General features: G+C 46.1%; 1 protein-coding gene across 2 annotated transcripts in view; it reads right to left on the reverse strand.

Moving 5' to 3' along the window:
- Nucleotides 1-3,945: 3,945 nt before the first annotated feature.
- The window catches only part of SH3D19 (SH3 domain containing 19), a 656,725-nt gene continuing 634,474 nt past the window's right edge, over nt 3,946-26,196 (reverse strand). The window contains exons 20-21 of one of the 2 annotated variants that reach the window (XM_078676918.1): nt 22,635-22,735; nt 3,946-4,862 (exon numbers count right to left, since the gene is read on the reverse strand). In XM_078676918.1, coding sequence (XP_078533044.1) covers nt 4,755-4,862; nt 22,635-22,735 — 209 coding nt within the window. In that variant the 3' untranslated portion in view covers nt 3,946-4,754. The remainder of the gene's footprint in view (nt 4,863-22,634; nt 22,736-26,196) is intronic. The other variant, XM_078676919.1, reaches the window with a different exon arrangement.

The raw sequence follows: 26,196 nt of genomic DNA on the forward strand, positions 1-26,196 counted from the left end.
CCCACCCTTCCGTTAACCAACATAACATTATTAACAGGACGTGAGAGGGCTTTCTTTGGAAGGCGGGGGATCTTTCGACCCCCCCCAGCCGTGGCGCGCAGGAGTCAAAGAGGCCGACTCCCGCGCTGCACGGCCTTTTAAACCCCTCGCAGGCCAAGCCGGATCTAACCGGACTGGCCTTTGTTTCCCTTGTGGCCCGGAAGTGACTCAATCACTTCCGGGTCACCAGGAAACCCGGGGGCGAGTGGGGGCCGGTGCGCCCCGCCATAAGTGCGGCGGGGCCGATGTCGGCCCCGCCTTTCCATTCTTAGTTTAAAGATTTTTTTTTAAAGATTTTGGATCAACACCGAACCAAGTGCATGATGTATAGTGACTACTTCAAGGGAGATGACAACTTAAACAAGCATTTGCAATGCCATTGGTCTCACATTTACGCGAGTTTAAGCTATTGGCATTGTAAATTACAATGCCTTTTATTTATGTTTTAAAAATGAAAACAAAAAAAAGGCATTGTTATTTGAAATGTCAATAGCTCAAACACGCATAAATGCTGGTTTACTTAGGGGCATCTAATGGAAGGTTTGTTCCAGGAAAATACAAGTGTTGCCCCAAAACAGGCAGTCTGCCTCCTCTTTCAAAACCTATTCAGAGGCCGAGATTGGTCTCCTCATCATTTCCGACGTCATCCCTTGAAGCCCACGAACACATTGCTTCAGTAACTGTCAATGAACAGCAAACATTGCAGCCTACGCCAGTGTGATTCGCTGAAGAAGCGCTTTGACGCCCTGTCCAGAGTAGAAAGCGCTATATAGATGCAATTACAATACAATATAATGACTACTTTACAGATATCGAGAACTCTAGTAAATGCGGCCTGCCTCCGCTGCATTTGTGAAGGGCCGGTGTTGCGGACAGTGGCGATAGAAGGGGGATTGTGGCTTTTTGGAGTCTGCCGGGTGTCTTCGCCCCTAAACGGGGTTTGAAACTCTCATATGAGAGTAGGCTCCCGTCTTTTGCAGTTTATGAACACCCATTGAAAGATGGGGGTCAGCAATTTTACTTTAATTCGATCGCGGTGCTTGTACTTTGAGTAGTAACGATTCTGTAATATTTAAACAAAACAAGTGGGATCGAATTCTGTGAAAAAGTCTTTTGGCGATTCAAACGCTATAAAAACAACTGAAATAAGTAAACGTTCAGTCTGTTGTTAACCTTTGAATATTGGCAACGTAAGCATTTATATTACAGATAAATAATTATAAAGAAAACGCGGGGGGGATGATGTTCATATCTCGTTGTTCATATAGCACCTGTTGCGAGGTAACGCTATAAAGCTCAAGGTGGTGCGTGGTGGGGACACTGAAGGGTGACAGGCTAAGACGACCATCCCTGGTTTCGGTCTGAGGCTAACCTGCGCCCACATTCAGCAAGAGAGGGATCAGTTGAGCTGTCTCTATAGTTGTTACCCTACTAACAGCAAGTAAAAAGATGGGCGAGCTGTGTTCAGAAAAGAAACTTCAGTATATATGTGAATTGTTTCGTTCTGGTATTTCCTAAAGCCCTGAATGGAAAGCGCAGCCCGGGCAGGCGTAATGAAGAATCAACTCCTGAAACCGATATAGGATGTGAACCAAGGACCAGAGCAATACAAAGCTAAACAACGCCCACACACATACCTCTTTCCTGCCAATCTTACTCATTTTAGGCCTCTTTTCACCCTCAAGGTAAACCTGCCTCGTAAGAAAATAATCCTGCCCGCCCACCCCTCAAAAAAACAAAAGTACTGGCACATTCTGTCTTTGCCGATGCAGACATAATCATGCCTTCACTAATGTTATTTAGCATCGGCAAAAAGAGGATAATGATGGCACGTGAAACAGACCTCCCTATTTATGTTGATATACATGTCGGCTGGGGTGCTGGAGCTCACGCTACCCGCTGTCAGTCTCCTGTTGCATGTTGATTGTATATTGTGACTGCCACGCGTTCTATTACAAGAAAGTGAAAGGACGGTAGCATGTACACAAAGGTGCCGCCAGTGCTGTGCTCTCCTTATCGGCTTTATTCTTCATTCCTGCACGAAGCCGGCATGTGTTATCCTGCCATTCAGACGTGTGCTTTGACTCTACAACCTCCGTGACAGCGTAGGATTAGATAAGCTTCCTTGGTGAAAGCCTACAGCAGAGGCACTGTGGTGATGTGGTAACCGCTTTTAACTAGCCTCCGGTTTAGAAAGACTATTTAAAACAAGGAAGTAGTGCCTAAATGGAATAATAACAGCCCAGCAGTGTAACTAAACAGTATTTGGTTTGCTGCTTCCTGCAAAACGGAAGTGACGTTTCGCATCGCGAGCCAACCATAAGTAAGATAAGAAGAGCAATGCAACGTTAAACAAATGGTGAGCAGCAGGACATATTAGCCACCAACAGGCGGAGTTTCACTCAAGATATAGATTACGTTAAGTCTCGGAGAGACAGCACATGCGTTGCCTAGGCAAGACCTAAAAGTGGCAGAGAGCTACTTTGTATTTCAGTGATAACCAGGACGTTTGATGTGTCATTCATAATAAAAAATGAAATACTTCCATTGCGAAGTATGCCGAGCAGGAATAGTTTTTTCTCTCCTTGATATGCAAACTGCATAACTGTTGAAATACAAATAACAGGGCAAATGAATGTTTCCTGTTCAGCTAAAGCACCAGGCTTCGTGTTGAAAAGTAAGTCGTTTTCAATGTAAGTTCCATTCAACAATTAGTTTCGAAATCGCATTAAAACACAACAGTCATTGTACAGCCATCATAAAGCAGTCCTACACACCTTTTCACTACCCTGAGGATTATTCTCAGTGCTACAGAACTCTCCAAAAATATTTAAGCCATCCAATATCTCACCCACCCTTCATGGACCTTTTGTTCACGTATATAAGGATCCTGTGGAGTAAATATTTCAATCAAAGTTGATGGCAACTAGAGTTGCCATGGTTCCCCCAGAACTCTTACTGCTTACAGCAGTGGTCTTAAAACTTTTCAATACTGCACCCCTCCGCCCCCCAGTGGAAAAAAAATCATGGAGGGGCCCCCACTTCAAACTTTTCCTAATATTCTGTTAAACTAGCAATGTTTAAATATGTCTAGGCTTATTTAAACATTGCAGTTAAGTTCCGCTACCATTTTAAAAATGCAATCAAATACATGATTGCCAAACATACTATTCTGGTCAGGCAGACCTGTAAAAGTATCCACAGGGTGATTATTAGAAATGGGGCTGGGGGTTATAAAGAATATTTGGAGTTCCTGCCGTTTTGATGCCTTCATCCTGCCAGGATAGAAGTGTCAAAAGATGTTAGTGATGGCCCATAAAAGAGCAGCTTACTGCCACTCATTTTATTCAGCTTAAAACAAATCACTGTTATCAACATAATGCCTCGTTTAGCCAGACACCCCCCCCCCCCCTTGGGATCACTTGAAGCCCCCCTGGGGGCACCCGCCCTCAGTTTGCAGACCCCTGGCTTACAGAAATGTACCAATAGCAATGCATGGCTAAGGGGATATGGACTCACTTTAGAAACTTCTCATCATATTAAACAATCGTGAAGAAAATGTGAGAGGTAAAATTGGTGGCGGAGTGCCGCCATCTTCTGAGGAACTACATCCATCAAACAACAAAATAACTTGAATAAAAGGTTTTGAGGAGGATGAGGGGTGGAAAGGATTTCCAAGATTTCATTTTTAACCGAGATTGTGATTGTTTATACTTTTGAATGTTAATATTACACCAAACCTGTGGCATGCTATTCCTGTACAGCAGCTTACGTAAATGCAATTTAAAAATGGAGAACTTGCAGTTGGACAAACTGGTGGTCATAATGAGACCGAGTAGCTGCTTTTACAAAGTGCAAATGGCCGTCTATCCTCAAGCAATGGACAATATTAGAAATCGCATGACATTTACAAAAAGAAGACATTTATTTTGTAAAGTCTATTGAACAAGAGTATGTTTCCTTTACAGACTGTCATAATGAATACATGTATAGCTAGTCAGACTGATGACACAACAAAGTACACGAATGAGGCCTTCTTTTAATAGAATGACATTGGAAAAGCTACAAGGGCCAACCACTACCTCTGTTGGCACATTTGGAATGGAATAGAGGCATACCAGGCTCTTCTCACAATGAAAGTTCAGGCTCGTCAGATGTGTGACTACACAATATATATCGCAGGGCACATCAGTGTTAATACATTTGTCATGACTCAGTTTCTCAGTAGACTTTTCTCTGTTGTTTCTGTGGTGGGACATCTTAGTCCATCAATATGCTCAGTTGGGGCTCTTCTACTGTCCAAGTTCTCTAGGTTTCCTCATACAATAATGTTCCTCCATATTTCTATGGTAACTCTATAGCACAATCCTGCTGTTCGAAAAATAAAACTTCTTCTAAAAAACAACAGATTAAAAAGCCATGATCGTCCTTCTCTACAAATAAGTCAGTTGTTGAAAAAAAGGCATTTTTTTGAGTCTTTAATAAATCCAGTTAGAAAGATCAATTATATCAGACAATATATACAGACATAGAACATGTGTTTTTCTTACATAGCAATAGTGCAAAACATCACACGTGAATTTAGAGAGTAAACGTTCAAGTGGCACCAAGTGTGGCATTTTCTGTCTGAAGACGGAAGATGGTTGCAGATTGCCAATTCGCCCAAAGTCTCAGTTTGTATGAAAGAAATTTAGTTCAGGTGGTCTCTACTGTGCCTAGAGAACCTGGACAAAGTTCCTGGGGAACATTCCAGATCTTCCTTGCAGTTCTCCACTCATCCAGTCGTCATCTATATATTTCAGCACTGTGATCATGCTTCCTGCCTGCAAAAGAAAAGCATTCAGTTTAGAACAAACGCTAAACATGTTTACTAAAACTGCAGGAATTACCTCCTGTGGACACAAATGAGCTTTACTTTGTACCAGAGGACAGCAAGGTTAGAGGCGCTTCAGTCTGCCATTTCTTGGAGTAGAAACCTGAACGGTCTGTGGGTCATTCCTTTTTTTAAATAATTCTTTATTAGAACGTTTTCCACACATATAACTTTGTATACTTATACAGCGCATGACATCACTTAAAGGTACAGCAAAGTACAAGGGGAAAATGCTGTTTTGAGTCCTTAATGTGTGAGGTATATCAATGGTGTGGGGGTTGGGAGTGGTCGCACGTGAGTAAGTGTCTAGCATAGAGAATTAGCAGACTGGGACAATGAAGTGCTAAAACATTTTGTGGAGTTTGAATCACAAAAATTCTACAGTTTTTGTTATGCACATTTCAGGTATATTTACATAAATCAAGTATAATAGCTCCAGCCAGTTCAAGGTTTTTGGTAGATAGTCTCTTGACCCCAGCTTAGGAAAGAAAACCAGATTTGATCAAACAGCTTTGTTTGTTCTGAATGCTGTGGAGGATTTTTTCTCAAGGGGCCAAGAAGAAAATGTAAGTGTCATTCCATGTGAATTGCAATGCTGGGTGAACACCAACGCTGGAGTACGCATACGTTCCTCCCCGCCAGAGCAGTGGACGATTCCTTTTGAGTATTGGTAAAGGTATTTACTTTGACTTTTCAGTATTACTAATGTACATGAAGTTATAATTCATGTATTGTTCCTAGAGGTTACCTCTTTGGGATATAACAAAATGCAATTTACTTTTGATCCATGTGATTATACAGGTGACTCATCTACAGTGAAGCACAAAGGCACTGGGCCCATTTCACAGAACTAACTGAAGACAAAAACCTAAACTTACTACCATTTTGGTATTCACAGAAGGCACTTACTCATTTTGGTATTAACAGAAGGCACTTACTCATTTCGGTATTCACAGAAGTCATTTAGGAGTCCTAAAGTTAGGAGTCCTAACTTTACTACTCCTAAACATATATAAATCCTAACTTTAAGACTTTTGGTATACACAGAAGGCATTTAGGCGTCCTAAACCTGATATCACCCAAACAGTGTCTCTGCTACATTGAGCTAGATTCTTCATCACTCGATCTCAGAGCTGCTCACCACCAAATCAGGCCGATTCTAAAGATCTTACTACTTTCATTATTTCTTTCAGGACTTTCCATCATGTGCAAATGACTTTTTGCCTGGTATCTGCCATAGCTATATTTCAGAGGATCATGTTTGAGCTGTTCAAGGGTATGGAGGCTGCAAAGTGCTCCCAGGATGACATTTTGATTCATGGCGAATCTGATGAAAGAGGAAGACAGGTGTTGGAAACACTTAAGAGGAGCGGTTTGACGCTTAAACAAAGCTAGTGCAGGTTTAGCAATAAAGATTGGGTATTTGGGGCACAGAATCAACCGTGAAGGTATCTCTCCTAAAAAAGAATTGACTTGCACCATTCTGAGCCTATGTAGTCCTGCCCAAAAAGATGAACTAGTGTCTTTTCTGGGCATGGTGGAATTCCATGTCAAATTTGTCCCAAATTTAGCCTCAAAGACTAGCACTATGAGGCAGTTACTTACAAAAGGAAAAGAGTTTAGGTGGGATTTAGAGTGTGAAAGAGAATTTGTTATGGTCAAGGAAGGTCTTCTTTAAAGTGGTTTTGTAATGACTAATGCCAGCATGATTGGTTTGGGTGCAGTGTTGCTGTAAAGTGGAAAAGAGGGAAGTCGTTTTAAGACCATTACCCACATCTCTAGATCATTGCATGGCACAGAAACAAATTGCTCCACAATTGAAAGAGAAGCTTTGAGTGTGTTCTGGGCAGTTTGGTAGAGGTGTTATGCAAGAAAGGTCTTGGTGCCATTTCTATGGGCATGACCAGGTGGGTTGTAGGTCTGCAATAATGTTGTTTTCACATTCGTTATGTTCCTGGTGTCCGTAATAGAGTGGCAGACTGTCTTTCTACGCTAAGTTCTGTTGTAGAGAATGGTGAAGGTAAGGCAACATAACAGGTAAAACAGGTAAACATTTGTACTGTTACTGAGGGAGCTAATTTGTATGAAGAGTGGCTAGATGCTGTTGTGAATGATCCAGTACTGCAGATGGTGAGAAGAGCTATATGTGAAGGATGGAGGTCGGAAATGCACAAGGATCCCAAGTTAGAAGGGTACTGGAAGGTGAGACATGAGTTGTCTTGTGAGAGTGGAGTCATTTTACCTGGGATGAGATTAGTGGTACCTGTGGTGCTGAGAGAAAGGGTCATGGAATTTGGGCATGAAAGGCTCCAAGTTATAAGCAAAATGAAGGCAAGAGCAAGAATAAATTACAGGTGGCCAGGCACTGATCTGCAGATTGAGAGATTGATAACAGAATGTCTTGACTGTGTAAAGAGTGATAAGGTGTCTACAAGACCTTGGGAAATGATTGCAGATGATATTATTGGCCTGCTACATAGCAGGGAGGCCAGTAACTATCTCCTGGTCCTTGTGTATCAGGTTTCTCATTGGGCTAAAATTAGAGTTGTAGGTAGTATTGAGTCCAAGAGAGTTACAGAACTTCTGAGTGAAGTCTTCAGTAGGGTAGGACTGCCTAATACCATTCTCATTGACAATGGGCCGCAATTTGTTTCAAGGGAAATGGAAGACTAGCTCCAGATGAAAGAAATAAAACACAGGAAACGTTCCCTATATCATCCCGAGGGAAACAGAACCGAGGGCAGTTAAAGTGTGTGCGTAATTGGCGATGAGTGCTTGTAGGAATTAGAAGAGTGGTCTGAAGAATGTTTTGTACACATACACATTTTCCCCACGTTCTATGAAAGGCCAGAGTACCTTTTGAGTTTTTGAAGAGGACGGGGTGCAAATACGGAAATATACCAGTGTTCAATGGGACGTGGATAATGGACCAACAAAGAGAATAGAGGTCTATGGCTTATCGTAAGAGGAATTATGATTTGTGTAAAGCAGTCACACATTGCAACTTTTGTGTTGGGGACAAAGTGTTGATAAAGAGTCTATAAAGGCTGGGGGTGATTCCAAATTCTCTGTTTCACAGTGAGTAGTATATTGCAAAGCGATCAAAGTATATGATGATATAGGGTTTTGAACCTCAACAGGGTTGTAACGTTCAAAGGGATTATTTCATAAGGTAGTGAGTGCATCTGTTTTAGTCTTTCATCTAGTGCACATTCTGAGTCAAGTGATGAGATGACTTGAGGGTTCTATTTGTGGCAGATGTGCCTGGGCCTTGATGGAGCAGAGTTGGATCTGAGGTACTCCTAATAAAGAACAAAAACAACCTACTTCTGGGTGGTGTGATCTTTACAGACTGCTTAGGATTGCTTACGCTTTTCCTGGCTGCCACCATTTTCTGCATATAGTACATGAGATCCTCCTGCTCCCAACTCCACTGTGGACCATGTTCCCATTTTTTGCATGTTATTTTAACCATGCATAAGCCCTGTACATTATATGAGCTTCATGAATTCTGTGCTCATATACCCTTATTTCAACTGGGGTGCCTGGGAATTTCTCAACAAAGACAATCGAAAACACTGAAGGCATCCAGACAATTATATAAATTCCACTTTATCCTCTTTCTTTTCCTGTCTCTCTTCCTCCTCCTTGCCATTATTCGGGCAATCAGAGCCCTCAATTTTCACCTCAAGCATTGAAAAGATATCTCTAAACTCGTTCCTCCAGATAATTTCTTGGACTGACAGAAGTGTAATATGGCTCAGGCCAGTCGATTTAGCCACCACAGACGAGGGACCTAGTGATGGTTTGATAAGCTTGGTTGATGGTATGTTGCCCTGAGACGGCTATGCCAGACGTGGGCATGACAGTATACCTTTCTAAGGCTAATGTTGAGTTCATATTACTGACTAGATTGGCATGTGAGTGCATTCCTCATGGGCAGCGAATGGCCATTGGCCTTGGTTTGGCTGTAAAGTCCTCCCACTAGTGAACTGCTCCCCATATCCTATTGCTTCTGAGGACCACTGACATGTTAGTTGTGCAGGTTGTTATTGGGTTGTCATTTGGTTGTGCAGCTGGGTTGTCGTATCTGCTATACTTCACCACTGGCTGTGAGCTGCATAATTCAGCACCGAAACTGGTGTGCCTCCAGCAAGCCTGTTGTGTGTCCCTTATTCTAAAATTGAACAGTGAGCGAACCCTTAACCTGCTTTGATAGCTGGGGTATTTAAGTTACTTGTAGCTTAACCTGCCACAGAGTTGGTTGTGCTGCCTGTTGCTTACCACCTGCTATGTTATAATGTGTGGGAGCTACCAAACGCAACCACATGCTACTACTCGCCACGCTCTATTGTGGTTTTGGGGGGCTCGGGATTATGTAACTTAGCATCTCATATGCTGAGTTTTTGCTAACACCCTCTGGAAAGTTTGTAGTGACTATGGCTAACGGCTAAACACATTCTTATGCAGAGGTTCAAATGGAGCTCCTACAAGCTTTGAGTTCAGACTGGTAATAATGAACCTTTTAGGCCCTCCAAAAATTATAAATTATCAAACCCTTCAAGAAAAATATAAGCCTTATTCCACTGAATCAAACAACACAACTGAGGAGGCACCATGTCAAATAAACACTTGGGATTGGGTAAATGCAGGAAATTCTGAGAAAGAGGAGAGAGGCAACCTCATATGGGGAATTTACTTGAAAGAACTCCAAGTTCTCCTTCAGAAATGCTTGGCAATAATCTGCATGTGCGACAATTGAAATGTTTTTTGCTGTGTACAAATTTCATTTTAGGAGTCCCTTCCCAAAACTGTGAATTTATAAAAAACTAAATTATTGGAGAGGAGGCAGCGGTCCAATGGGGGATCGGATTGTGGGTAAGAAAAAAAACAACATAGTAAACTTTTCTTTTTAAACGCAGCCCTATCTCTTTTGATGAAAAGGGACTGCATTTATATTAAAATGTTTTCTTTACTGAAAGGCATTCACAGATATGGCGGTCAGCTGACCGCAGCAGGCCACCATCCCTGGGAATGCCTGATATCGAAGTGAGTCACAATTTGCAACCTACCTCATGAACATTAACGAGGTACGTTGATGGCAAACCACTTTGAATCAGAATTTTCTGAACCAACCTATTTGTATATAGGTTATTTACAAAAATTGCAAACTTTATTTTGCAAGCAGTAAAAAGTACATCTGGCCGTTAATTCCCAGAGTATCCATAATGGCTCCCACTAACTGGATGCAGTTTTGAGCACCCTTCCACTTATTTCTCTCAGTTAATGGAAATTTCTGACTAAATGGTTTAGTTCTTTCTATGTAATAGAGTAATGCTCTTTTGACATCAAGAATATGTAGCGCTCTTTCTGCCACTGAGTCTGGTTGAGGAAAGAATACTGGTAGTTCAACTGACTGGTTTAGATGGAAGGCAGAGACTACCATGGGTAGAAAAGTAGGATTTGTTCTAAGAACCACTTTGTTGTGATGAATTTGTAAGAATGGTTCTTGTATGGTTAATGACTGGAGTTCGCTCACTCTTCTAAGAGATGTGATAGTGACTAGAAATGCTACTTTCCAAGGAAGATATTGTAATTCGCACTTGTGTAGAGGTTCAAATGGAGGGCCCATTAGTCTGGTAAGGATATTGAGATTCCACACTGGGGAGGGTGGAGCTCTTGGTGGAATTATTCTTTTAAGCCCTTCCATAAAAACGTTTATTGGTGGAACTTTATGGTTTAAATCTTTTATTAGGTTTTCAGGAAAAACAAGACAATGTGACCTCAAGCTCATCACAAGGCATAGCGAGAAAGGCTCCAATTCAAGACAACTCTCATAACCGGCATTTCTAGGAGCTGGCTGACAATACAGGTCACATAAAACACCCCAAAACGGAACAACACAACCCTCCCCCCGCCTCCTCCCCTCTGTCCACAAATTATTAGTAGAACCCCACATGGGAAAAAGAAGGTAGAAAGGAAAAAAGTCAGCAGTGTGAAGCCTTCCGTTTAGGCGCGTGGCCCTTCCGGTCTGGGATTGGGGTGTCTGCCAGACAAAGAAGGCATAAGTATCTTGGACAGCTCAGTTCATGGAACTCCCCTGTGAGCAAAGTCAAGAAGGTCTTGAAATTCCTCCCCCCTAAGTGAGAGTCTATGTCATCCAGAATTTCGCTCCAGTACCTCTGCAGTCGGTCACAGCTCCATAGCAAATGTTCCAATGTACCAAGTTACCCGCACAAACTCCAGCAGCGGTCGCTGATGCGCGGGTCGAATTGGTGAAGGCGTTGAGGTGTATGGTACCAATAAGTGGCCACCTTATTGGTGGAACTTTAAAAGCGGCAGATGTTGTCTGTTCTGTAGGTAAGCTGCTATTGCAGCTAGATGTAATCTTATAGATGTATATACTAGATTACAACGTTGTAGATGCAAAAGGTAACAAATAATGTTTTGAATAGAAGCATCTGGTGGGTCAATCTTATTGTTAGAGCAATAGAGGATTAATCTTTTCCACTTAGCAGCATATCACGCTCTTGTTGTAGGGCGTCTAGCTTCTTTGATAACGTTCATACATTCTTGTGGAAGGTTGAGATATCCAAACTCTAAGATTTCAGGAGCCAGATCGCTAGATTGAGCTGACTGGGATCTGGATGTCTTATCTCTCCATGGTTCTGAGTGAGAAACTTGGGAGAGAAGTACAGCTTTTGATATGGCAGTACTGATAGTTGCAGCAGAGTTGTGAACCATGGTTGTCTTGCCCATGTTGGAACAACTAGGCTCATTGTAAGAGAATGTTGTTCAAGTTTCCTCATCACTAATGGAATGAGTGGGAGAGGCGGAAAAGCGTAAGCAAATTTTCCTGACTAGTTCATCCATAGCGCATTCCCTTTGGACAATGGGTGTGGATACCTGGATGCGAAGTTTTGGCATTTTGTGTTTGGCAAACAAATCTATGTCTGGCTGTCCCCACATATGAAAGAATGGAAGAAGAACTTGAGGATTCGTGGATCTGTTGTGTTTGACGTCTGAGCAGATCCGCTATCTGATTGTGTACTCCTGGTAGATGTTCTGCTAGGAGGTATATGTTTCGAGGAATGGCCCACCTCCAGATGCTTTGTGCTAGACGGGATGACTGGAGAGAGTGTCCCCCCCCCTCCTGTTTTTGTATGTAATACATCGCCGTCATGTTCTCTGTACGCACCAAGACAACTTTGTTTAGGAGCTGCGGTTGAAAAGATTCCAACGCTAGAGAGATCGCTAATAATTCCAGATAGTACATGTGGAACTGTTTTTGCTGAAATGTCCATAACCCTTGAGTGGTATGGTCTTTGAGATGTGCTCCCCATCCGGTGAGCGACGCATCTGTTAGCACTACCTGTGGAAGTGGCTCGAAGAACGACCATCCTTTGGCAAGGTTTTTTGTGCTCCACCACTGCAGAGAGCGATGCGTTCGGTCGTCTACCAACACCAAATCTGTCAGTTTACCTTGAGCTTGGTTCCACTGTTGTGCTAAATATTCTTGTAACGGACGCATTTGTAGTTTTGCATGAGGGACCAGAAAAATGCATGATGCTATCATTCCTATTAGCTGCATGCTGGTAGAGTGTGTTGTGGTTGAAATTTTTGAACCAGTGTTTGTATAGCATTTATCCTGATGGGATTGGGATAAGCTTTGGCTGTGAGAGTCTTTACAGTTGCCCCTAGATACTGTTGCATTGTAGACGGTTGGAGGTGGGATTTGGTTAGATTTACTGTAAATCCTAGATTGTTAAGCAACTGTATTGTCCGAAGCGTGTGTTGCACACAGCTTTCTTGGGAGTTTGCTTTTATAAGCCAATCGTCTAGGTAGGGGAAGACATGAATTTGTTGTCTTCTGAGATGGGCTGCAACTACTGTGAGGCATTTTGTAAAGACTCTGGGTGCTGTGGTGACTCCGAATGGAAGCACCTTTAACTGGTAGTGTTGACCATCTACCACAAATCTGAGATATTTCCTGTGAGAGGGATGTATTGGAATGTGGAAGTAGGCATCTTTTAGATCTATAGTGGAGAGAAAGTCGCCTTGCTGTAGTAATGGAAACACTTGTTGCAAAGTGACCATGTGGAAGTGGTCTCAATGAATGTACCGATTTAACGGTCTGAGATCTAGTATTGGTCTTCGAGAGCCGTCCTTTTTTGGGATAAGGACGTAAAGGGAGTAAACTCCTGTCCCTTGATGAATTAGAGGAACTGGCTCTATGCATCCTTTTGTAACATTGCTAAGACTTCTTGTTTGAGTAGCGTTAGATGGTCTAATGACATTGGGCGCTGTCTTGGAGGAATGTTGGGAGGTGTAGAAGTGAGTGCCAGGCAATAACCATACTGGATAATTTGTCTTACCCACTTATCTGTTGTGATAGAGTTCCAGACAGGTAGGAACTGTGAGATGCAACCCCAGGAGTGGGATGATCGGGGGGAAGCGTAGGGAAGTCACTGTTTATGGTTAGGGGAGTGGCGGGTGTTGTTCCCTTTGCCTCTACCCCTGAGGTTGTTACCTCTATAACCTCCTTTATTGTATCCCCTAGAAAAGTAACCTTGGTTGTATGAGGATGTAGGGTTTTTTGGTGTGGTAGTCTTGGAACCTGCTCTGTAAAAGGAGCGCCGAAAGGAACCTCTGGCAGATGGTGACTGCAGGGCCCCCATAGATTTAGCTGTTTCTGTATCTTTTTTATTTTTTTCTAAAGATGTATCAACTGCAGGTCCAAAAAGGTGCTCTTGATCAAATGGTTGGTTCAGAATTGTATTTTGCACCTCTTGTTTAAGTCCAGACACTCTGAGCCATGCGTGTCTACGTAGTAGCACACTAGTATTTATGGCATGAGACGCGGTGTCTGCTGCATCTAGTGCGCATTTTATTGAGGTATTAGTTTGCCTTCTTGTACCAAGTCATTAGCTTTGTCTTTGTACTCTGGTGGAAGGTGTTGAATGAGCTTCTCTAGCTCGTCACAGTGAGCCCTGTCGTATCTTGCTAGCAGGGCTTGTGTGTTTGCAATTTTTCATGAATTAGCTGCCGGAGATGCTATACGTTTCCCTGATGCGTCTAATAGCTTAGAGTCCTTCTCAGGAGGTGGTGCGTTACCTGCTCCCTGGGAGTTTGCCCTTTTACGTTCATTGGCTACCACTAAAGAATCTAGGGGAAGTTGTCCCTTAATATAGATAGGGTCACTTGGTGCTGCTTTATATTTTTTATCAATTCTGGGGTTCAGAACCCTAGCTCTAACTGGGTCTTTAAAAACCTCAGCAGCATGTCTAATAAGGCCTTGTGGCATAGGCAAGACATAAGTGGAGTTTTGCGGTTGTGCAAAAGTTTCTAAGAAAAAGTCTTCCTGTACAGGATCTGAATGGAATTGGACTTTGTGATATGTAGCTGCCCTATTTATAAGTTGTGAAACCCCACATTATCATCTGGTGGGGATGGCTTTGAGGGATACAAATCTGGATTATTAGTTCTATCCGGATACGTGTTATAATCATGCCATGGGTCTGACACCTGTGGTGAATTGACAGGACTTAATGGCATTACATCGTCATCTACATCTCCATGCCCTTGTGAATCATCACTATCCTCTAAATATGGAGAGTGTGGTGGTGAAATTATTAAGTTAGGGTTATCAGGTGGGGGGGTGAAGGTGGAGGAGAAGTGTTAGTAGATATATGAATCTTCTTTGGAGGAACTAGAACTTGGTGTAAATGTTCTTGTTTCCTTTTTGTAGGCAGCTTGGTGACTATATGACCAGTCTTTGGGTGGATAAATATAGTAGTTTGCTTTGGATCTGGGAAGAAAAGTTCTTCAGACTCCACAGACTTGCTTGGCGTCGAAGAACTGTCCTTAGAAACGGATTTTGGGTGTTTTGGGACATTTTCCGGTACCACAGCCTTACTCTGTACCGAAGTTTTCGGTGCCTTGTGTTTTGATGGCACAAAGGTCTTTTCTAAATGCTTCAGTGCCGTAGGTTTTTCAGGCTGTTTCGGAACCGAAGCCTTATCTGGGTTCTTTGGTTCCAGTGGTTTATCCGGCTTTCTCGGTGTCGATGCTTTATCGGGTTGCTTCGGCGCTGACTTTTTTTCCGAGTCGTTCGGTGCCGAGGGGTCTTTTGTTGGTTTCGGCACCGAGTGTTTCGTCGGTGTCGACGTAAGAGGGCGTGGCAACTCTGATGTCAGCACCTTCGGTGCCGAGGGTGTTTTCACGGCGCCGAGTGGTTGGCTCGAGCCGGATGCCTTTTGTCTGTCCTTCGGTGCCAAGCCCGAGGGCGGGGCGTTCAAAGTCTTGTTATGGTGTAAACCTAAACCTGAATCTGAAGGAGAAGGTGTTACTGGTGCCATTGTTTTGGGCCGGGTCGGGGTTTCAGTACTCACGTCCCTTTGGCCAGGAGTGATGTCTTCATCGACCTCAGCATCGGAGACGTCTACTTCGGAGTGCATGATCTCTTCTGGCTCCGTAAGGTCAGGACCCGGATTGAAGATGTCCGGAATGGAGCCTGTGCCTCGCTGCATGTCTCGGCGTCGAGCTCGACGATCCTGGATAGTCTTTTTCGATTTAAATGAAAGGCAGGCTTCACAATTGTCCTCTCGATGTTCTGGAGAGAGGCACAAATTGCAGACAGGATGTAGGTCAGAGTGTGGAAATTTAGCACAAACACTGTGGACATCTTTTAAATGGAGTCCGTTCCATCGATGTCCGTCTATATCGGCGCGGGTAGACCCAACGGCCCGCGTCGAAGTTTGCAGGCGTGGAAGAGTGATGGAAGCTTTCGAGGTGCGTGTTGAAGGTGCGCGATCGAACAATACCGTCGGTGAATGTAATTGCGCGTCGAAGAGGTCTGGAAACGGTTCCGAACTGGAGCGCAGCAAGTTTCATCCGAACCCGATGGCGGAAAAAAAACAATCTAACGATAGAGCCGAAGCCCATGCGCACTCTGCACTTAAGGAGTCGTCACCTGTCTCGTGACTACAAAACTTCTTCGAAGACAAAAACCAAATGCAATCATCCCAGCCCAACACCAGATGGCGATCTATGCAAAGTGTACAATTTGCAGCTCATATGCTTCGAACATACCCTTACCACTATATATATAGCGTGTTAAAGGGGCCCGTTCCACTTAAGAGGCTGGAGCATTGCTGGCAACAGTTGTGGACTCAACCAAGGTTTTGGTAGCTTCGGCCCGCCTCGGACTGCGGCAGCTTGGAATTGGGCTGTTTGCCAGGAGCAGCTCGACATGGTGCGAGGAGCCAGGAATCCATGTGTCCCGACTCGCGGCCCGCCACGCCTATGCAAGAGAGGCTGGAACGTTAGTGGGGACCTGAGGGAGTCGCAGGACACCATGCCTACATGGGACCAGCTACCGGTACAGCAATCACCTTCTCTCCCCGAGTAATCCAACAACAAACAGTTACCCCGTGCACTGCCTTCCAACCCAGGTGAACTGTGGGTGATGTAGTCAGGATTTCAAGACTACAGAAGGTGTGCTTCAAAACAACAGGGGGGCGCTCTCCGATCAATGAGGGAGCAGGAGGAGAGACTTAAGGTAGAGATGGAATGGCGGCTCATGTGTGGTGGCATCTGACGAGGCGAAGGATCGCCGAAATGCATAATGCCCAGTGTCTACATTAAAGACTCCCAAAAGGATTCCTCCGTGTGGCCTCTTACCTCTTGTAAATGTAGGGCTGTGTTTGGCTGTTTTACACGCTGGCCAGTAGCGTGTTAAAGGGGCCCCGTGCCACTTAAGAGGCCGGAGCATTGCTGGCAACAGTTGTGGACTCAACCAAGGTTTTGGTAGCTCCGCCCCGCCTCTGACTGCGGCAGCTTGGAATTGGGCTGTTTGCCAGGAGCAGCTCGACATGGTGCGAGGAGCAGGGAATCCATGTGTCCCGACTCGCGGCCCGCCAAGCCTATGTAAGAGAGGCTGGAACGTTAGTGGGGGCCTGAGGGAGTCGCAGGACACCATGCCTACATGGGACCAGCTACCGGTACAGCAATCACCTTCTCTCCCCGAGTAATCCAACACCAAACAGTTATCCCGTGCACTGCCTTCCAACCCTGGTGAACTGTGGGTGAGGTAGTCAGGATTTCAAGACTACAGAAGGTGTGCATCAAAACAACAGGGGGCGGAGCTCTCCGACCAATGAGGGAGCAGGAGGAGAGACTTAAGGTAGAGATGGAATGGTGGCTCATGTGTGGTGGCATCTGACGAGGCGAAGGGTCGCCGAAATGCATAATGCCCAGTGTCCACATTAAAGACTCCCAAAAGGATTCCTCCGTGTGGCCTCTTACCTCTTGTAAATGTAGGGGTGTGTTTGGAGATATATATATATATATATATATATATACACACACATACATATATAATATACTTCAGACTTACCTTTAATACTTACTAAAATACTTCCATTTAAATGTCATTTTTTTAACTTTGAGTGTGCCTTTACTGTTCATGATTTTAGAACGAAATTCATTGTAAAGGCATCCGTGGTAAAGACCTACTCGTGAAACAAATTGCTGTGAAAATGTGCATTGTTAAGACTTTGTCCTCCCCTCACAGCTGCCTCCAGCTATCCTCCAGCCAGCTGATCATGGCAGTGAGGCTGGATGCCCCTATGGCGTGAGAAAGAGGCGCACCCTCTGGCTGTCTGGGTATGCGGTGTCCTGGGAGTGAGGAAGGGTGTGTTTTAATAATATTGCGGAGTATTGTAGATATTAGTATGGATGCTGCTGGCTTGCTTTTTAACTTATTAATGGAAACTTACTATTTGAGAAATAAATTAGGTAGGACTTAGTAAAGAAAAAGATAGCGCACCTCGAAAATGTCTGGCGAGAGTTTATTTGCACAGAGTTGCTAGGCGCACATTTTAAACAAAAAAAGTTTTTTTCCCCCTACGGATCAAAGGACCAATTAAATCCTGCTCCGGCGGTGATAGCTTGCAAGCGTTAATAAATCAAGCGCACGGTGGGAGTGTGTAAAGTCTCCTATCACTAAAAAGGAGACGCCAGTGAGGAGACGCCTTGCGCAGGCACATCGCCTGTACGGGCTCGCACATGGTTTGTCTCCCTTATCGAAGGAAAGCGACAATAGAGTCTCGCCATGCAAAGTTGTTGCGCTGCATTCGCTAGGCGAGACCTAAAAAAAGAAAGAAAAATAAGTTAGAATCAAAAGTGCTATGATGCGGCCAGCACTGGGCGCATTATTCGAGATTTGCTTTGTTATGGTGGGCGGGGGCGGGGACCACAGACAACAGGAGGAGAGCAAATGGGGCAAGGAATACTAGTGACAGCGGGAGAAGGGCAGGAGAGGGAAGCAACATGACGGACAGCGGGAGGAGGGCAGCAGGGGGTAAGTAGTACCAGTGACAAGAGGAGGCTAACCAACAGTAAGCAATAGGCGGCTCTAAGCCCCCTCTAAGTAAACAAAATGCCTCGCAAGCGAAAGCACATGTGCTGTCTCTGGCAAGATCCAACAAGCATTAGAAAAGCAATCGGGCTCGGATTTATTTGAGTTTGAGCTAATGGCATTGTAAATGCCAATGTATTGTTGCTATGTGTTATGGAGTGTGTTCATGTGGTGTGTACTGCTAGGGATCTCCTTGTGAATGTGCAAATATTGCACCACTTGCCTGTGATGTCCTTCTTATGTGTGAGAAGCTTGCACCTCTGCTGCCTGTGGTCTCCTTGTGAGTGTAAGAAGCTTGCACTGCTGCTGCCTGTGATGTCGTTCTTGTGAGTGGGTGAAGATTGCACCTCAGCTGGCTGTGGTCTCCTTGTGAGTGTATGCACTGTCATTGCTAGCCTGTAGATATGCACTATCATCGCTAGCCTGTAGATATGCATTGGCTTCACTAGCCTGTAGGTATGCACCGTCATCGCTAGCCTGTAGATATGCGCTGTCGTAGCTAGCCTGTAGATATGCATTATCATCGCTAGCTTGTAGGTATGCACTGTCATCGCTAGCCTGTAGATATGCACTGTCATCGCTAGCCTGTAGATATGCACTGTCATCACTAGCCTGTAGATATGCATTGGCTTCACTAGCCTGTAGATATGCACCGTCATCGCTAGCCTGTAGATATGCACTGTCATCGCTAACCTGTAGATATGCATTGGCTTCACTAGGCTCTAGTTATGCACTGTCATCGCTAGCCTGTAGATATGCACTGTCATCGCTAGCCTGTAGATATGCACTGTCATCACTAGCCTGTAGATATGCATTGGCTTCACTAGCCTGTAGATATGCACTGTCATCTGCACTCTGCACCGCCACTCTGCACCGCCACTCTGCACCGCCACTCTGCACCGCCACTCTGCACCGCCACTCTGCACTCTGCACCGCCACTCTGCACCGCCACTCTGCACTCTGCACCGCCACTCTGCACCGCCACTCTGCACTCTGCACCGCCACTCTGCACTGCGCCGCCACTCTGCGCCTCTGCACTGCGCCGCCACTCTGCGCCGCCACTCTGCGCCGCCACTCTGCGCCGCCACTCTGCGCCGCCACTCTGCACCTCTGCACCGCCACTCTGCACCTCTGCACCGCCACTCTGCACCTCTGCACCGCCACTCTGCACCTCTGCACCGCCACTCTGCACCTCTGCACCGCCACTCTGCACCGCCACTCTGCACCTCTGCACCGCCACTCTGCACCTCTGCACCGCCACTCTGCACCTCTGCACCGCCACTCTGCACCTCTGCACCGCCACTCTGCACCTCTGCACCGCCACTCTGCACCTCTGCACCGCCACTCTGCACCGCCACTCTGCACCTCTGCACCGCCACTCTGCACCGCCACTCTGCACCGCCACTCTGCACCGCCGCACCGCTGCACCGCCACTCTGCACCGCCACTCTGCACCGCCACTCTGCACCGCCACCCTGCACCGCCACCCTGCACCGCCACTCTGCACCGCCACCCTGCACCGCCACCCTGCACCGCCACCCTGCACCGCCACCCTGCACCGCCACCCTGCACCGCCACTCTGCACCGCCACTCTGCACCGCCACTCTGCACTGCGCCGCCACTCTGCACTGCGCCGCCACTCTACTCTGCGCCGCCACTCTGCGCCGCCACTCTGCGCCGCCACTCTGCGCCGCCACTCTGCGCCGCCACTCTGCGCCGCCACGCTGCGCCGCCACGCTGCGCCGCCACGCTGCACCGCCACTCTGCACCGCCACTCTGCACCGCCACTCTGCACCGCCACTCTGCACCGCAACTATGCACCGTCACTCTGCTGCACTGCACCACCACGGCCGCCACTCTGCACTGCCACTCTGCACCACGGCCGCCACTCTGCACCGCCACTCTGCACCGCCACTCTGCACCGCCACTCTGCACCGCCACTCTGCACCGCCACTCTGCACTGCACCGCCACTCTGCACTGCCACTCTGCACCACGGCCGCCACTCTGCACCGCCACTCTGCACCGCCACTCTGCACTCTGCACCGCCACTCTGCACTCTGCACCGCCACTCTGCACCGCCGCACTGCCACTCTGCACCACCGCACCGCCACTCTGCACCGCCACTCTGCACCACTGCACCGCCACTCTGCACCACTGCACCGCCACTCTGCACTGCCACTCTGCACCACGGCCGCCACTCTGCACCGCCACTCTGCACCGCCACTCTGCACCGCCACTCTGCACCGCCACTCTGCACCGCCACTCTGCACCGCCGCACTGCACCGCCGCACTGCCACTCTGCACCACCGCACCGCCACTCTGCACCGCCACTCTGCACCGCCACTCTGCACCGCCACTCTGCACTGCTAGATATGCGCTGTCATCGCTAGCCTGTAGATATGCATTATCATCGCTAGCCTGTAGATATGCACTGTCATCGCTAGCCTGTAGATATGCGCTGTCATCGCTAACCTGTAGATATGCTCTGTCATCGCTAGCCTGTAGATATGCATTGGCTTCACAAGCCTGTAGATATGCACTGTCATCGCTAGCCTGTAGATATGCTCTGTCATCGCTAGCCTGTACATATGCACGGTCATCGCTAGCCTGTAAATATACACTGTCATCGCTAGCCTGTAGATATCCATTGGCTTTACTAGCCTGTAGATATGCATTGGCTTCACTAGCCTGTCGCACGTGTGACTCCACTCAGCCTTTCATCCTTCTGAGGTTGATAAAATGAGTACCACCGAGTCGGATAACAGTAAACATCTGTTATCTGTCAACAGCAGCACTCGAGCTCTTGTGGGGTAAAGTGGCGCTTTTTTTTGGGTGCATGCACATTGTCAAACTTCTCCCGGCCTGCTGATTTAAAGCTCGGTAAGCCCCCACAGAGCTGCTTTTTAATTGCTTCCGAGGGATGCAGGTCAGATCTCCAGTTAGCCGCAGCGCCTTGTGGTTGCAAAAGTCAGACTGTGGCTTTTATTTGCATTTGGAAAACATTTTTTAACTTATTAATGGCATGTAGGTAAATAATTATTTTTAATAAACGGAAGAGAAGCCTACGATAAAGGAATACCGTTCACAGAATTATGCGCTCTTTCAGTATACAGCAGCCTGTCAGACTATGCTGAAGTTCAACACCACTGCAGGACTCTGCCCAGAAAGCAAATAGTTCTAAAAGGCGCTGCCTGCCAGCTTGCTATTCATTACCTCAGCTCCGAAAACAAAAGCTGCTGCAAAGAAACACATTATAAACTCGAGAGAACAATTCCATTCACACCGGCCACGGACCATTCCAGAAAAAAAAAATGAAACTGAGATTAAAAGAACAGCCCATGACAGAACGTCAGACTCTTGTTCTTGAACTAATGAAGCCCTTTCCCGGCCTGGCATGGAGCAGCTGCGCGCTGAGCGCTGCTGAATGGTGAACGTGCCCGGCCATCTGGATTCACTTACGGAGGCACCCTGACAGCTCCTAATTATAATTAATGTACTTCTTTGCGCGCACACGAACGAAAAATGCCCAACATGGCGGACGAAAACTACATTTACCCTATCACTTCAAGGCTATTAAAACGACACCACAACGAAGACTAATCACTGGCCAGATGACATAACACACTAAGGAATGTGTGGAATTTGTCTCGCCAAAGCCCTAGGAGATACTTTTTTTTTCTCTTCTTTAACATTAGGATCTCGAAACTCCTCCCACTTACGTGGGCAGAAGCCGAGCCCTAAAAAGGGCAGATCTAAAAAAAAAATTTGTGTACCAAATTCTCAAAGGTAATATAAGCTGTGTTGCATGTTTCTTCCTTTCTCTTATCTTTCTTATAAATCCAGTTTTTCTCCTTGGTCTTCCCTGGAATTCTCTACGCGCTGTAATGTCACGCGAGGCACCTTCGTGGAGTAGAAAACTGTTAATTTTAGTGGTGGATAGTGCTGAATCAAACGAGACACGCTCTTACTCTTCTCGCATCGCAGCTGCTTCTTAAAACCCAATTAAGTGTAAAAGCACACTACTCAAACCAGAATCCTCGTTGTCAGGGTGCTGCAGTTGTAAAACATTTTTATGGAATAAGAAAAAATGTCCAAAAGAAAACTTTCATTAAAAAAAAAAGGTGCTTCCAGAAATTATTTTTGAATTATGAATCTGTGATGGACAACTGGTGGAGAAACATTGTGCTCTGTTAGAGATTTCTCTTTCTTATATGATGCAGAATCCTCTCAAATGACATTTTAGCATTTTCGATCTTTCTGTTGAATAAACAGACCGTGCAGCTCAATACCATTGATTGATACCTTGAAAGTGAGTTCATCCTCGTTCTCGCCGTTGAAGTCGTACAAGGCCTTAGCCCTCGATTTCTTCTGCCCCTGAGGTTGCTTCGAGGGCTTTGATACATCTGTAGAAATGGAAAAAGCAGAATTGACACAGCAAGAAATTCAGCTTCTGCACGAAGACAATAGGCAGTGGCCACTATAACACAACAGGTCTGTGAAAAATCATTTAGTCGAAGACACATATTTGCGAGGTGACGCAATGTAAAAAAATATTGCTGCCTTGAAAACGATTTGTCTGCTGGCTGAAATGAAGCCTAATCAAAACCCAGTAAAATATATACACTATAGAAACAGGAAAGGGCAGCAGTTGTTTTCAAACACTAGGGGAAACAAACATCAACACTTTAGAATTAGTACTGCTGTTTATTTACAGGCTCTGGCAAGGGAAAATTAATAAAAGGCGCACAATTATCTTGGGACAATGATAGCCACTCATTAATAGAAGTGACAATATCTAGGTGATCAGATACATTTAATGCGGATCCCCAGGACACATACAGGAAGGATTTTTTAAACCATATGTTAAAAATAAAGAGCACATTATGCAAATAATTTGTTGAGAGGCAAATTACTGTAACATGGTACAGCCTGCCAACTCAATACAAGCCGAATAGCACCTAGAAGTTGTACAGTCAAGAATTGAGCTGCAGCTGGACGGTGACACAGGTTTGCGTTGGACTGATTGCTTAGGTCTGGTATTAGCCAAGACTTTAATTTTACTAAAATCTTACGTGTCATATACTTATTTAAAGAGGCTTCCAGACAGCCCACTTGATCCATTGGCGCGTTGCTGTGTCACACATATTAATTCGATCCACTATGGCATACAACATAGGGGCAATGGGTCAGCCACTTCACTCACTGCTCACTTCACTGTGAGTGACCGCATCCTGCTCTTTCACAAGACATCTGCATGCTTTTTGAGACCCAAAAGTTGTTTTGCTTTTAGCCATTTCTTAATCCAACTTATAAACATGTACACAAAAGTTGGCAAGACTGGTATTGAGCTGAAGACTGGATGGAGATGCACACCCTTGTCTTCAGGGAGCCTTCATTTGAGGTGGCACTATGGAGTGGTTTTGATTTTAAAAACCGATTGGGGATATCTCTCATGTTATATCATGAGAGAGATCCTAGGTTGTGAATTGGTCTGTGCGTCTGGTTGAACCGCTCCCTTACATGAATGTAGTGAGGTATATGGGCGACCGTCGTGATCAGAGGTGCGGCACTAGGAGCCCAACTTAAACAGCATTAATGTAAGATTCACCCCACAACACTCACAGAATGGGCCAGCGGAGAGGACTGAATACATGGGCAGAGTATATGGCAGTGAATATCTGTTCCTTTTAACCGCTACTTAGTATGATAGTATAGGGCTAGCCAGAGTTTTATAATCCTCTCGGGTATCAGTACTTATGTAACAGTGAGGTCTCAATTTAATGGCTCAGTATCTCATATGTGGGAATCATGAAAAGGCATTCAAAGCCTTTTTAGGGCGAGCTGATGTTGCATTCATGCGAAGCATGAATGCATCAGCTCGCCAACTTATGCTGCCCGTATTTAGGAGAGTGGACAGCTACCAGACGCGCGCTTTGACGAGGTCGGATTTCACCTCGGGAGCGAGCGTCTGATAGCTGCGCATGCGTGGTGCAAGCCCTGGCTCTCACACAGACACAGACAGCCCCCACCCCTCTGCATGCACGCACGCACACACACACAGGCGCGCGCATGCACACGCAGGCATACGGCACACATACAGGCACACTATCCCTTACTTCGCATTCTCTCTCAATCACACACAGTCACGCATGCGCACACACTTTCCTTCGCGCACACACGCACGCACACACTCCCACCTCCCCAGGCATACACACAGGCACGCACGCACTTCACATCAGCCCTGGGCCCCACTCACCGACTGCGCTCTTCCTGCGGTGCTCCTCGTGGCGCGTCTCATCCTCTAAATCGGGGCTCCCTCAGGTCAGAGGAGCCCCGCAACAGGCGCCACACTCCTCCTTTTCCCCGGCCCCCTCTTGGGGACCCGGGCTACCCCGGACGTCAGGGCGCTCCATGCGCCGGTAGCTCGCAGCTCGCGGACCTCGGGAGGCGGGACTTCCGGTCGGCCGCGAGCGGATTGGCCGGCCGGGCAAGAGCCTCCGGGTAAGCAAGGTCGTGGAAACCCTATAGGATCTAAAGTCAAGTCAAGACAGACTATTCTCTCTCTAATACATGCAAGGCTAAAAGCACTGCGGTTTATCAATTCTTTATCAACATTGTCTTTTTGTGTTGAAATTCACCAGAAAACGAATGTATTTTGCATCACTATAAATAAGTTTGTCTAAGGTACAATGTCAGCAAGCCGGATATTCTTTAACTTTTTGATCTTGGAACATCCAGGTTCTGCAGCTATTTTTACATCCCACGCAATATTTATTTTTTCATTCCTATTTGTTTTAGCTATAACTGAATCACTTGGACAGGAACTAAAGTGAAATATGAGCCGGAGCCTGGGGGGCGGAGCTGCATTGGTGCACCGCAGAAGCTGCATTTTCTGCCCAACCCTGCTTATGGCAGACAGTAGTCGAGAGGCAAGAGACTAACCTTGCGGTCTGTTGTCTCCCACGTGAATTGGGAGGGTTGGCATATTAAAAATTTATAGGCACTGCTAGGGCGCGCGTGCCGAAAGAACATCGCAAACCACACGGGCTGCGCACATTTGATGGATAACCAGAGACACTGTCACCGGCTCAAAGGAGCTTCCCAGGACTGCAAGTGTGCGAGTGTCAATGTCAGCCATTGTTATTGTAACTTTGCGTTCCTCTTACTTGTCAGCTGTCAGTGTACATACAGTGCTGTTGCAAACCAGCGTACAGCGTGGCCGCTCCTTTCCAAAGCAAAATCCTTAAACTGCGTAGTCTGTCGCCGCACAGCGTCTTTGTTGTTATTTTTTTTTTTTTAAAAAGGACTCATCACCAGGCACCCATCATTGCCTCTAGGTGTAGGCAGGCAGCGCGGCGGCCCGGCGGGGATTTTTCCTTCTGAGGCCGACAGCAGGAGGCAGCCGGGTGTGATGGCTCTGCAAACTGAAGTTTCGACTGAAGGTGCATGGGTTTGCCCTGTGGTTACAGGCTCGACTCCTGTCTGGTCTTTTATCTTCCACTCACTTGGGTAACAAACATCTGTCATACTGCGCCAGGAAACCCCATGTGTGATTGTGTGCTTTACAATTACATTTTACGTCTCTGCGCTATTGTCGGTCACTCGTAGCGCGTGGGAGCCTTAGACGTGGTTAGAAAGAGCTGCATGAAAAAACGTATTGTTGACTCCGTTTTCTTTGGCCTCTCAGAGGTGTGTACAGTCCTTATGAGGACTTGCGCACTCTGATGTGCGCACTGCATTTAAAGATTGATTACAGCGCACCTGTGCTTCTTGGCACGTGCAAACGAGGCAGAAGCAGTCGTGTATAGAACACACACAGCACCCACCCCCCCAGCATGCACGGAAAACACAACCCACGCCTTCA

Source organism: Lissotriton helveticus, chromosome 2_1, assembly GCF_964261635.1.
Source record: "Lissotriton helveticus chromosome 2_1, aLisHel1.1, whole genome shotgun sequence".
In the NCBI taxonomy this organism is placed as follows: Eukaryota; Metazoa; Chordata; class Amphibia; order Caudata; family Salamandridae; genus Lissotriton; species Lissotriton helveticus.